Here is a 14,496-nt window from a genome sequence, read left to right on the forward strand (position 1 = left end):
AGAAGAAGGGTACAAGGAAAGTGGCAAACTATAGTCCCAGGATACAAATAATTTGAACTACTATAGGATAAAAAATTGCTGTCCACTAGATGACCGTGTTAATGGATTTATGTTTTGGGGGCAGCATAGGACTTTTATAAACTGGAATATACCACATTCAGGGTCTATTCAGGTAGAACTGTATGGTTCGGGTACAGTTAATAAGAACAAAGTTGCAGTCACAAAGTAGATCTTAAATAATTCTGGATGCAGAAAATCTTTACCAGGCCCTAATACAAGCTTTCTGAACCAAATGTAGTTAAGTGAGAAAACATTGCCCCTACCCCATTAAAGAACCTCAGAATTATAGAATTTAGGAGTTTTCCTTAGATTATAACTAAGAGGGAAAAAATGTACATCCCAGTTTTAAATCTGTGTTCTCTCTTAGCAGGTTTATGTCATAACTATATCCCAGAACCTGAAGTCTTACTATAACTGGAGAAGATTAACTAGCCTTGAATTTTCTGGATATGCTATTTATGATATTAAGACAGCAGGAAGCCTTTCCCAGTTATTGGTTTGTATATCCTCTCACACATCCCTGACATTTAAAATAACCCATTCTAACAGTCCCTATAATACTAGAAGGATGTGTATTATAGGGATGTGCACATAACAAAAAGCAAACAGAACTTGCGCTGATCAACAATCACTTTCTACAAGCAAAGGTGATAAATAATGTTTAGAGACAGGGAAGGCATCTACCACCTCACAGCCTTTTACAGACCACAGTCCTGTTTAAAACCACGACTGATAAAATGACAGCCCTGCAAGTACTTGTAGAGCACTGCTGGAAAGAATTATCAACATCCATCAGAAAAATCCTTCCACTGAGAGAAAAGAGGTAAGTGTACAGAACTCCTCACCTCTAACTTAATGTAGGGGAAGTGCTCTAGTTTAATGACATGTATGGTCTATTCTTGAAAACCATCTGTTTCTGCATAGGATCCACAAATGGAAACCCTAATTCAATGAGCATCCAACAGCAGTCAAATTATTTGCAATCTGTTCACACCATCACGGCAAAAACTTTAAAAAATAAGAAAATACAATCCTCCTTAGAACTTCAAGGACATTTGAAAGCACCCCTTTGGACCACCTTGTCATTTGTCAACTTCTGAAAGAGAATACCTACTTCCTCCTTTTAAGGGTTCAGGTGAATAATGCCGTTTTCCTCTTAATCAGGAAATATTCTAAAAATAGCCACACTACACTACTCTACAGAGGGAACACACTCTTAGGCTCCCTGTAATTATGATCTAAAACTCGATCTTCATAGAGACATGTCTGAAGGGCATGCAGTCCCTTCTTTCATCGACTAGATCAGAAGTTTTCAAATACGTTTTAAAGCTACAAAACCCGTGAACAAAATCTTACAGAGTTGTTTCAATTTATAAGATATAGCAGTGATTTTCAAGTGGTGTGCTCCCAGAATTTTTAAAATATGCAAACCTGACTATTTAGTCAAGGGCACTGACTTCTTTCCTCTTAGATGGTCAAATAAAGAAAATTACACTAGCCAACACAACACTAGCTCTCCGGTGTGAGTGTCCTGTCTTGAACCATAAATATATAGGTCATAACAGGGGTGCATCTTATTGGCCACATTGCATCTAACTGGTTAATTCTCTGCACCAGACATCCTTACAAGCACCTGATTTTTTTTAAAACGTCACTTTGGAGTAATAAGGGTGGTTAATTACTTTTATTATAATTATTATTTTTGTAAGTCAATCAAAATTATACCTATTTTTTTGTCAGATTGGCAAAAAATATTTTATTTTTGGTACGCCACACAATTGTAGTAATTCATTTATGTGTGCCATGAGATAAAAAAGGTTGAAAATCGCTGAGATCGAGTACCAGAAGCCTTTCCTGTGTGTATCCCCTCACTTCAAAAATAAAGAAACAAATGAGAAAGCAATGGCTACTAGTAGAAACAGTATGGATCTTGAAGTAAGCCTGGGTTTTAAATTCTGACCCTCCCATTTAATAGCCTTGTATGTTTACCTTCTTGAAACCCAAGTTTCCTCTCTTATAAAATGGGGCTAGATCCTGCCCCCCACAGCAGCTGTGGAATAAACCATAGTACGAAGCAGGACCGGTTCAGTGCCTAGCACAATGGAGACAATGCAATAATGGTTTCCTGTGTTAGAACCAACACTATAAATTGTTATATGTAATTAATTTGTTATTCATAATAACCTGATTTAACTTTTTAATATTACAGTATGCTCACTGGGCTAGAGATAACCATAATCACTGAGAGAACTATCTTTATGTTGATTAAGTTAGCTGTTTCTGAGTCATTTCTTAGATTCATTCCCAAAATGTTTTGTGAGGTGCTCTCATTACTGTTATTGTTACCATTCATTATGACAAAAAATAATAAGTCTCAGAATTAGAAATTAGACCTAAAAACTCAGCCTGTGTAAAACTATTGTAGAAAGATATGAACTTCCATTTAAAATAAAATTTGGCAACATCAAAAAGTAATTCAGGAAAAAGGATGCTATATGCACTAGAGCTAGAAAGCTGACAGGGGAAAGCTTTGACAGACAGAGGATAATTACCTATAATAGTCTCCACATATTCAGAGTTATCATTGACATTGAAGAGGTCACCTGCTCCAAGTGCATAATTCAGAGACTCCTCAAAAGCCCCCAGGTGATAAAATACTTTAGATGCCACTAAGGCTGCAAACTGCCGACTCCGGAAACCTTCATCTTCATATAAAACTTCTCTGAAAGAATAGGAAGTATAGGCCTAGTTCAAACTGTGGTTTTCCTTAAAGTTCCAACTTTAAATATTCAAGCCTCAATTTAGTAGCAATAAATTTCTAAATGAATTTATACACCACATGACCCACATCTATAGATAAGTTAAGTTGATCTACTTTATCCCAACTTATAGAAATATAGTAATCTCTTACATTTTGTCTACAGACTCAGAAATTTCTGCCCAGAAGTCATTGACAACAGCATTCAATTTGTGTAGTGCAAATTCCTGTAGAAGATAAGACCAAAATTCAATTTTGAGACACACTCACCATTACACTTCCTTAAAAAATAGTTTCCAACAAATCAAGAGCCAAACTCACATTTATTAAAACTTTTAATCTATGACAAATATAAAAATTTACCAACTGACTTATATTTTCTCTTGGCTTTACACATTTCCTTTTTGTTTTCAACCATCAAACATCAGATGACCATATCATGCAATTCCTTAATACCATGAATACTTTTTTTGAATATACAAAACTGACTTAAGTTGCTAGTTTGAATATAAATGAATTCAAGTCTTTCGAGCTACTTGAAATATACTGCAAACTTCTGTTAAATAAAAATAATTTTATAATATGTAACACAGAAGCAACAAGTTTCTGTGCTGTTGACAAACTAAGGGGTGGGGTGTTCAGGAGCCACACTGAGGTTTACGTGCCTTAGCTGTGTTCACCTTTAGGGAAACCCAGTCATTGGTCTCGAAACACTGTCCTCTGGGGCTAGATTTCAATGGCTGGGTACAGGCCAGGCAGGATGGCGATTTCATTTATTTATTTATTTATTTATTTATTTATTTATTTATTTTACAGACACAGAGAGAGAGCGAGAGTCGGAGAGAGGGATAGACAGGGACAGACAGGAACGGAGAGAGATGAGAAGCATCAATCATTAGTTTTTCATTACGACACCTTAGTTGTTCATTGATTGCTTTCTCATATGAGCCTTGACCATGGACCTTCATCAGACCAACTAATCCCTTGCTTGAGCCAGCGACCTTGGGTCCAAGCTGGTGAGCTTTGCTCAAATCAGATGAGCCCGCGCTTAAGCTGGCGACCTCGGGGTTTCGAACCTGGTTCCTCCGCATCCCAGTCCGACGCTCTATCCACTGCGCCACCGCCTGGTCAGGCAGGATGGCGATTTTAATGAAGGACAATATACAGACAGCACTAAGTTCAAAGAGCTTCACAGTATTCATACTAAGCCTACTTAATTTTTCTTCAACTCATACCTTAAGCTGTGGTTCATCTTCATCCAGAAGAGAAATAATTCCAGCTATAAGACAAAAGGTAGATCACAATTATGAAATATATGCTGAGAGAAACTGACTTACTCAAAAACATATGATAGTTGGAAATAATTATTCCTTTGAGGGGTGACTTCATTAAAGGAAGGATTGTTTTTCTTTATAACTATAAAGGTTTACATTTCAAAGTTTAAGAATTAACTTATCAAACCCTGCATATAGAACATTTTTTGCCTAATTCAGTGGTTTTCAAAGTGTGACCACTGGATTAATAAAATTAGCATTACTTAGGAACTGGTTAAAAATGCAACATTTTGGCCCCATCCCAGATCTACTGAATCAGGAATTGTGGGGATGGGGTCCAACAATGGGGCCATAAGCCTTCCTTGTGATACTGATGCTCACTATAGTTTGAAAATCAAAGGCCTAACTTACTGATCAAAACAGAAAACTTTCCCATACAATTTAGAATATAATTATTCACAAAACATACCAACAGTTATACAGTTATATACAAAAGAAAGGAATATTAGTCATTAACTTATTAGTAAACTATTTTAACTATTTCAAGATGCCTATATTAAGGAATCGCCTTCATCTCACAAGTAACCTAGGCTTTGCTAGATGAGCAATCTTATTTATTCTGACTTGAACTACCCAAGCACAGTGTTTTCCATATGACCTGGAGGTTTTAGCACTAACACTGAAAAGTAAAGGAAACTGTCTTCTAAAAGAATGCTCCTTGGAATACAGTCATAGGTCAAAAGATACTATTAGAAAAAAGATATGGGGCCCTGGCCGGTTGGCTCAGCGGTAGAGCGTCGGCCTAGCGTGCGGAGGACCCGGGTTCGATTCCGGCCAGGGCACACAGGAGAAGCGCCCATTTGCTTCTCCACTCCTCCGCCGCGCTTTCCCTCTCTGTCTCTCTCTTCCCCTCCCGCAGCCAAGGCTCCGTTGGAGCAAAGATGGCCCGGGCGCTGGGGATGGCTCTGTGGCCTCTGCCCCAGGCGCTAGAGTGGCTCTGGTCGCAACATGGCGACGCCCAGGATGGGCAGAGCATCGCCCCCTGGTGGGCAGAGCGTCGCCCCTGGTGGGCGTGCCAGGTGGATCCCAGTCGGGCGCATGCGGGAGTCTGTCTGGCTGTCTCTCCCTGTTTCCAGCTTCAGAAAAATGAAAACAAAAAAAAAAAAGAAAGAAAAAAGATATGGGAACTGTTTTTGGACCATAAAGTAAACCAAATTGTCTCTTTGATACCATGTAGGTCTTTTTATTTTTTTAGGTGGTGGTGGGGAACAGTGAGGCAGACTCCCGCATGCTCCTGGACCGGGATCCACCCAGCAAACCCCATCTGGGGCTGATGCTGGAGAACCAAGCTATTTTTAGCATCTGAGGCGGATGCACTCCAACAGAGCTATCCTTAGTGCCTCAGGCCAAGCTCAAACCAATGGAACTACTGGCTGTGGGAGGGGAAGAAGGAGAGAGGGGAGAAACATATGATCGCTTCTTCTGAGTGCTCTGACCGAGAATCGAACCTGGGACATTCAAATGCCAGGCTGGCGTTCTATCCACTGAACCACTGGCCAGGGCCACCATGTAGGTCTTAAAATCATTCTTCAGTTGAAATTGTGATTTAATTAAAAAGTGTCAAGGCAACTTTACTTAGGAAATACAGCCATTTCTAACTGATCAGTGTAGGTTGGCCAAACAGCTCCAGCAGTCTTAGTCTTACATGAAAGGATACACAATTTAGCAAATACAACAATACTATGGTTCTAGTTAGGGGATACTACTATTCTAAAAGCATAAAAGCGATAAAAAGAGCTTCGTGGTACTCTAGGCTGGTATGACAAGTCCAGAACAGAGACTAAACCAACAGCATGAAAAGAAGACAGGTTCAAGAGTGAAATCAGTGGAGGGCGGTGGGGAAGGGCTGCAAAGTTGTGATGCAGAATAGCTGATAAACGAGGATGTTTTAAATGCGGCACAGACTGGAAATAGCAGGACACTTTATCAAAATATGGAAAAGGCTATCCCATTCCCTATCATCAACCAATAATGTGTTTTGAATTGATTTTACCAAAAGAAGTGATAAATTCTTTTATACTCTCCCGTTTGATTTTACTTTTAATTAATTTGTTACAAAGTTGTCCTGGCTTAGAAACAAAACCACTGTTCATAGAACTAAATCAAATACTGTACAGTCCATTCTCTAATAGCTCCCATCTTAAAAACAACACAGCACTCTGCTTTAGATGGTGGTAGAGGGAACAGGGAACAGGGAACAGGGAAGGTTAAGCACGCTAAAAAAATCTTATAATCTAAAAATGTTGCATCAATTTATAACAATATTTGGATATTATTTACAAATATAGAGGTATGTCCCAGAAGAAACAGCTTAAAAGTTGAAAATGGTTGCCTCTGGGGATAAAGAAGGGGAGACTATTGTTTTAAAGCTTTTTATCATACTTTTTCTTTATGTGCCTATGTTGTTAAAACAAAAACAAACCAACAAAATTCCACTCTGTCACACATCTCCCTCCAGCAAACACCTATCACAATCTCTCCACTCCCTTTCTTTGTCAAGCCTCTTGAAAAACTTAACATCTGTATATGTTGATCTCTTATTCATGGCTGTGTTTTCAGTGCCTAGTGGGTAAATGAAAGAATTAACAGACTAGCCCACATCAGAACCATGTGGCTGGCCTGGTTAGCACCTGGGACAGATCCTAAACCAATATGAGCCAAGGAACAGGAAACAAGATGACAAAAGGTTTGAGGCAGAGGATGATACATAATCCAGTAAATGTAACAAATGATAGTAACAAATACACCTTATAGCTATCATCAGCATCTCAGGACAGGACCTAAAAACCATTACTCCTGACATACTGGATAGGTTTAAATCCTCTGTATTATATTCCCACCAAGGCTCTTTCAGCCTCAACACAAATTTCCTAGAGACTGATTTCTTTATTCAACATGTACTTTTGAACTTCTGCCATCTGACAGGCAATGCTTCAAGAACTATGAAAACAACAGTCTCTCCCTCAAAATTCTACCAGAGAGAAAGACAGTAATCAGACAAGTAAACAAAGTAATTACAGGGCTGTCATGAAGGGAGGGGACAGCTAAGGGGGAAAGAGGCAGCATGTTGTAATAAAATTATCAGGAAAAGCTAACATTGGAGCTGAAGCTAATGACTGAGAAACACGAGGAAGAGGCATCTAGAAAGATGGAGCAGAATGTGCAGGATCCCTTAGGTAGGAGAGAAAGTGACACAGTCCAGGAAGACACAGAAAGAAGGCCAGTATGATTAGGGTGTGGTGAGTGAGGAAGAGAGTACAGTAAGTTCCGAAGTTACAAACATCCACTTTAGGTACCACTCGTACTTATGACTGGGGTGCCCTAAGGGCTATTGGTAATCAACTGCAGTTGGACACCACTGGAAATGATCTCATAGAGGTACTAGACTCCCATGGCAAAGAACTAACCAGTGAAGACCTTATGGAACCAGAGCAGCAGATGGTAGCTTTTAGAGAAGAAAACAGAGATGTAGAAACTCCAGAACCGAAAAGGTTTCTACAGAAGGGTAGCTGATGCTTTTTGTCTCATTGAAGCCGGAATGGCAAAGTTAGAGGAGCAAGATCCTGACCCAGAGAGGTTCCCCAAAGTGTACCATACAGTCACCGAAGGCCTGAGATGCTACAGGGCCATTTACAAGAAGAAAAATAAAAGCTCTGTGCAAACCTCCCTTGATGTCTACTTCAAGAAACTGACTCCAGCAGCAGAGCCAAACCCGGTCCCTCTAACGCAGGCCCATCCTCTCTAGCAAGTCCATCATCTTCTGCATCATCCACAATTGTTTAAGGTTGTATTTGAAAATGTTTAAATATTTATATGCATAGAAAGGTAAAAAGCAGTATATTTAAGACAAACAGCTTTCTAAGCTGCATTTAACAGGGAAATGTACCTGTTCTAACTTACATACAGATTCAACTTAAGAACAAACCGACAGAACCAATCTCCTTCAGAACCCAGGACTGCCTGGAGTACAAAACAAGCCAGAATGCACGTCATGAGGTCTTTGGTGAAAAGTCTGGATTTTACTCTAAGCACACAATGGAGAGAATTGGAGGATTTTAAGCAAAGAAATAATATCACGTGGTGAAAGTTTAAAAAAGAATACTCGGACTACTACGAGAATGGACTGCATAGAACTGTCCAGGCTGTTATGGTAACCTAGGCAAGGGAAGCAGTGGTAATTAATGGACAGGTTTGAAGTCGAAGGCGGCCTTCCTTTACAGGTAGCAAGACACTCAGTGCTTATTTTATCTTTAGAGAGCTGGCTGGTATAGCTCTTCTTTTTATTAAACTAAAACTCATCTCTTGGAGACAAACATCTAATTCCAAGTACAGGCCACAGCTCTTCAAACCTCTGAAAAAAGACTTATGTCTCTCCCAACATCTCCACCCATTTCTCTAAGCAATCTTCATAAAAATACGGTCATGAGCTCCTTCCCAAGACAAGTTACTGTCTTCCGATCCCCCACTGTTTACAACAAAACACTCGTGGGCCAAGAAGAGAGGAAAACGGGAGGAGAAAAGAGAGGGGCGGGGGGCGGGCAGGTAGGCAAGGGAAAAAGGCCCGGAGGCGGTGGACAGCTCTCAGCACATCGATCCGCGGCGAGGGCGTCTCAACGTCACCACGTGGACCTGCTGTCTCCAGTTCATCCCGTCTCCAGGGGCTTTGCACGAACGTTCGGAGGCGACGGTGAGGAGTGTGCACACCTATGCGTGCTTTCTGCGTGCAGAGCGCCGATGAGCACCCAGCCTCAGAGCACGCCACACCGAGCCCGCTTCTCGGTCTAACGCCGCCCTCAGGGCTGTCACCCCCGAACCCAAACGTTCCCTGGGCGCTTCCCCCGGACCCCCTCGGCCGGAGCCGCCCCGCCTCGAACCGAAGCGCACGTTTCCCTCTGCGGAGAAGGACGCCGAGTCAGGACCCGGGCAACGTGCGCGGGAGCTGACCCCGCACTGTCGGTCGTCCCATCCCGATCCCGGGCGGGCCGAGGAAGGACGGGGCGCCGGTGGCCCCCGTCGGGAGGGCTGGAATGAAGGGACTCTAACCTCGGGGTCGAGGAAGGACCCGGGAAGCCCCCCACCCTCCCGAGTGCGGGCATGGGGGTGTGGCGGGAGGGACGCCGAGGTGGGCGACCTGGCACGGTTCCCCCGAGCCGGAGGGCGACCCGGGGCCCCGCAGAGAAGCCCGGCCAGACTGCCAGCCCCCGGCCCGGCGGTGGGGCCCGGGCAGTGAGCGGCTAAACAGGCCGGCGCTCCGGCGGGAGGTGCCCAGTCACCGGCCCTGACTCAGCTAAAAGCCGGCGCCGCGGCTCCTCCCTTCTGGCGCCCGCCACGGCGGCACTCACCGGCTGATGTGATCATGGCTGCGCCCTGCACTAGTGCGCCCGCTCGCTGGCCGGCCCGGCTCGGCAGTGTATCTGTCAGCTCAGACCCCGCTGGTTCTCCCGCGTCTCCTCACTGCCCGGGTGTGCTGCTCAGTCAGTCGCCTCCTCCGGTCGCCGGCTCACGTCTCGTCCAGGACCCCGTCCGCCCCGGGGCTGTCCACGGCCCCGCCTGCCGCCCGGCACAAGTTTTCCCCCAGCCTACGTCTTCCGCGCTGCCACCGCCACCCCAGCTCGCGCGGAAGAATGCATGGAGAGCTCTATTTTACTCTCTAACCCTTCTCGAGGTCAGAGTTCCCACGGGGTTAGGACAATAATCCACACCTGGGGTCAGGATTCAGCATGGCCACCACTAGAAAGAGGACCCCCACCGTCACCCGCCATTGCTGAGAAAGGGTGTTGAGAGGAAGTGCAAACGGTGCTTGCAGCGCCACCTGCTGCGTGGGAGGTCTGGTTGAAGCGCTCACCCAGCCAAGCCTTTGGGCTAAGGATATGTAGCAAAGAGTGTTTTCTTTAAAAAGTGATAATAACAAAAAAAAGTTGAAAAGCAGAGGCCGTTTTCAAAAGAAATCCTCACAGAAATGCTTTATTATAATGACTCCATCATCACTTTATTATGATGTTGAACAATGGAAGTTTTTATTTACGTTTGGAATAGTTAATACTGTATATTTTTATGGTCGAAAAGTGTTAAGTATAAAAAGATATACAGTGAAAAGTGTTCCAAAAAGGAAAAAAAAAAGTCTTCTAGTTTTGCTTTCCATCTGCCCGCTTCCTCTGTCTTCCGTAGTAGCAGGTTTTTGATTTTTAATATATCTTCAGAAATTTGGATCGGCAGTTGGGATCACCTTGTGCAGTCTTATACCAGCTTCAATAGCCAATTTACTTCAATAGTGCTAAGAAAGCGTTGACAGATATTAATGGCAGATCATGGCATTTTTAAGCCACTAGTCTTGCACTTTAATTGGACAGCTATTACTAAAGCTATTTATCAAAACACTGTAACCTGGGGGCACATGCCACGGACCAGCACAGCTAGAAATTCTGGATCCTGAGGGAGAACGGTGCAGAATTAAGAAAATAGACTCCTCGAGAAAAGAGGATGGGATCGGGAGACCTCTTCAACGCTGATGGCAATATTCGAAAGCCCCATAGCCCAGTTTGCTTTATTATATAGCCATATGCAAATAAGGAAGTCTTTAATATAGTCACACATCTGAACCATAAACAGGAATCCCCCCACCATGCATAAGTCAAATCAACCAACATCTGAACAAACAAAGGGTGAGAGGAAGGGCATGTAAATTGCTTCCAGCAACTTAAGCAAGTGAAGTGGGTGCAAATACTCAGCTTCATAGCCAATATGGAGGTGGGGGGTGGGAGAACTCAGCCTTTTGCTAAGCCTGGAATCGACAAAGGCTTTTTGCTACTTGCAATCTACCACAGGCACAAGTCAGTGTTTTGTGGTTGAGTTAAAATTTGGTTGATAATACATTTGAGTATACCTGTGAATTTTTGAAAAACTAGTATTCTTAAGCTATGGCTGTTAAAATATATGAAATGGATTAAACACCTTTGAAGAACCTGCAGCTCCGACTGAAAGGCACTTCCTTGAAACAGACTGAATGTCTGGGAGTGTGAGATTGCAGAGGCGACCGGCAATCCCTCACAGAGATACTCGCGTTCCCCGACTATAGGAATCACAAACGCCCGCAGGTAATGGGAGGGAGTGAAGCGGGCGTAGAGGAGGAGAAGGCTAGCGCAGCAGGATGGTGAATTGCAGCTGGCACCTAGCGAGGTGGTGACCGTGACAAAGTGAAGAGTGAACGCCCCGTGTAGACAGCAGTGCCTACTCAGCTCCTGCAGGGTTGCCCTGCAAAAATGCAGGGCTGTTGCTGTAAGAATTTATGATTCTTACAAGCAAAGCCAAAAGTTGGAATTTCATGTGAAGTCTTATGAGTGTCCAATGTTAGCAATTTGGGCAAAATGAGTGAAGATGATCAAAAGAGTGAAGATGACCAAAAGGTACAAACTTCATAAACTTCCAGTTGTAAGTCCTGGAGATATAAAGGACAGCCTGGCGAGTATAGTGAACAATATTGGTGTTGCATATTTGAAAGTTGCTCAAGAGTCAATCTGAAAGGTTTTGACCACAAGAGGAAAAATTGTAACTATGTGTAGTAACGCAGTGGTCCCCAACCTTTTTTGGGTCACGGACAGGTTTAATGTCAGAAAATATTTTCACGGACCGGCCTTTAGGGTGGGACGGATAAATGTATCACGTGACTGAGACAGGCGTCAAGAATGAGTCTTAGACGAATGTAACAGAGGGAATCTGATCATTTTTAAAAAATAAAACATCATTCAGACTTAAATATAAATAAAATGGAAATAATGTAAGTTATTTATTCTTTCTCTGTGGACCGGTACCAAATGGCCCACGGACCGGTACTGGTCCGCGGCCTGGGGGTTGGGGGCCACTGTAGTAATGGATGTTAACTAAACTTACTGTGGTGATCACTTTGCAATCTTTACTATATGCGGCTTAAGTGTCTGTTTGTCGCCGATAGCTTATTGGTTGCTTGCGTAACTGTACTAGCCAATGGGGGGAAGTTGCCATGGCTGAACGCAAATTGAGCGGATCAGGGGGAAGGTGAACATTTGTTTGCATTGGCAATCATCTGTTTTACATAAAAACTACGTCTTAACGTAATTTCTTTTAAGAATGCCTCCTAGAAAATACAGCACTGAAGAGGAGAGAAAAGGAGCTAAAGCTGCACAAAAACGGCTTTCTCAACAAAAAGAAACCACTGAGCAGAGAAAGACAAGGCTTGCTTCAGTCGCAGAGCAAATGCATTTGGACACGGTCAACTTTATGTTGCCTGTTCAAGAGTTCATGAAAGAATGGGCGTAAAATTAAAAATAATTGATGGTCCTCTGCAAGGCGAGCTTAAAAATGATGGAAAGATCTACACAAGAAATGTTGTGTACAAAGAGATCTTTGACATGTGCATTAACATTTTATTATTTAAATCACCTTTATTTATTGAGCTAGCGGTGGCTCTTGAGAAATGTACCGCCAGTGGTTTCCCTCATTGCACTCTACTTTAAACAATTAAGCAAGTAGAAGGGGGAAACCCCGTGGGGTACTAAGAAAAGGGGCGTCCTCGCCACCTGCCCTGGGTAATTCAGTTTGAATTAGCAGACACCTTTGCACAAATCATTTTAATTACAATTTATAATATCTAGAACAGCGGTCATTTCGTATGACCGCCGGGCTTTCTAGTATGTACATATACCAAATCCTTATGTTGTGTACTAAAAGCTAATACAATTTTAAAAATTAAATAAATAAATGTTGACAATTCAAAATGCTTTACAATGGAAAGGTGGCCAGTTTGTCATCTCTGCTCTTCAAAGAGAAGACACTTTCTGTAGGAGGACATTCACGTCTCTGGCTTGGATGCTGTGCTTGTAATGGCTGCCACCTTATGAGAAGCCCCTCTTTCCTTGGGGAAGCTCCTCCTCCCACCTGAATGGCTGTCCCACACCTGTGGCTTCTCCCTCTCCATCCCATTCTGTACTCTTCCATCAGAACAAGTCTTTTAAAACTCAACTCTGACCACTGCCTCTGCTCCTTGAAACCCTCAATCCCATCTTGAGCTCTATTCTTCTGCTTCGCTCTTCTGTGTTTCTATCCACAGCCGTCTGCTCACTCCCTGTGCTCCCTGGCAGAGAGTGATGCCTCTGATTGCGTCCACAGGTGGTACTGCGCCCTTGCAGCCTTGCCCTCTCTCTGGAGCGCAGGACTCACACAGCTACCAGACATCTCTGCTTGGTGCGCCTTACGACTTCCAAGCTGCACACACTTGTCTGTGCCTCCTGCTCCCCTGCGTGCCTCCTGCCTTGCTCTTAGTGTGATGAAGGGCGTCCATCAGCTACTGAAGCACGACCCTGGGACATACCCATGATGATCTGCACCACATCTGGTCTCCCTAATGTCTCTCACACCAGCCCAGTTCCCATGTCTCTCCATTACTCACCGGTCACTCCCCCCTCTTCTTTCCCAGCTGCCACAGCTCGCAACAGCCTTGACCTGTCTACCCTCTCACGATTCCTGGGTCCATTCTTCACAGGCAGCCAGAAGCACTACTGAAAATAAGGAAGATAAGGACTCTCTCCTCCAAGGTCCTCCAGGGCTTTCATCCAGCCCTACTCACCCTCCATCTTTATGTCCCTACCCTCTGTGCTGGCATGCCACACTCCACCCAACCAGAACCATTGTGACTCCCAGACTAGCCATGGGGTTATGTACCTTGTCTCTGACCTTGGTACCTGCTCTTCCTTCTGTCTTCAAGGCTATCTCCCACTCACCTCTGTCTAATATGCCTGGTTTTGAGTCCCAGTCAAGCAGCACCTCCTCCGGGAAGCCTTCCTTGACTACTCCACCATGTGTTCCCCTACAGCCTTTACCCCACTACAGCTATAGTCATCTCTCTTTGCCCATGTCAGTACTGAATCGGGAAGTACTCAAGAACACGGCCATATCTTATTCATCGCAGTAACTAGCACAATATCAGGAACATAATAAGTACTCAATAAATCAGGGGTCCCCAAACTTTTTATACAGGGGGTCAGTTCACTGTCCCTCAGACCGTTGGAGGGCCGGACTATAAAAAAAAACTATGAACAAATCCCTATGCATACTGCACATATCTTATTTTAAAGTAAAAAAACAAAACGGGAACAAATACAATATTTAAAATAAAGAACAAGTAAATTTAAATCAACAAACTGACCAGTATTTCAATGGGAACTATGGGCCTGCTTTTGGCTAACGAGATGGTCAATGTGCTCCTCTCACTGACCACCAATGAAAGAGGTGCCCTTTCCGGAAGTGCCAGCACAGAGGGTAGGGACATAAAGATGGAGGGTGAGTAGGGCTGGATGAAAGCCCTGGAGGACC

The 14,496-nt window shown here is 43.5% G+C and overlaps 1 protein-coding gene across 1 annotated transcript in view; it reads right to left on the reverse strand.

Annotated features, from left to right (window-relative positions):
• PSMD1 (proteasome 26S subunit, non-ATPase 1) overlaps window positions 1-9,656 on the reverse strand; it is a 102,794-nt gene extending 93,138 nt beyond the window's left edge. The window contains exons 1-4 of the mRNA XM_066280356.1: window positions 9,495-9,656; window positions 4,054-4,097; window positions 2,972-3,045; window positions 2,613-2,782 (exon numbers count right to left, since the gene is read on the reverse strand). Of these exons, the coding sequence (XP_066136453.1) occupies window positions 2,613-2,782; window positions 2,972-3,045; window positions 4,054-4,097; window positions 9,495-9,510 (304 nt within the window). The 5' untranslated portion in view covers window positions 9,511-9,656. The remainder of the gene's footprint in view (window positions 1-2,612; window positions 2,783-2,971; window positions 3,046-4,053; window positions 4,098-9,494) is intronic.
• Between the last annotated feature and the right edge of the window lie 4,840 nt (window positions 9,657-14,496).

This window comes from Saccopteryx bilineata, chromosome 5 (assembly GCF_036850765.1).
Source record: "Saccopteryx bilineata isolate mSacBil1 chromosome 5, mSacBil1_pri_phased_curated, whole genome shotgun sequence".
Taxonomy (NCBI): domain Eukaryota; kingdom Metazoa; phylum Chordata; class Mammalia; order Chiroptera; family Emballonuridae; genus Saccopteryx; species Saccopteryx bilineata.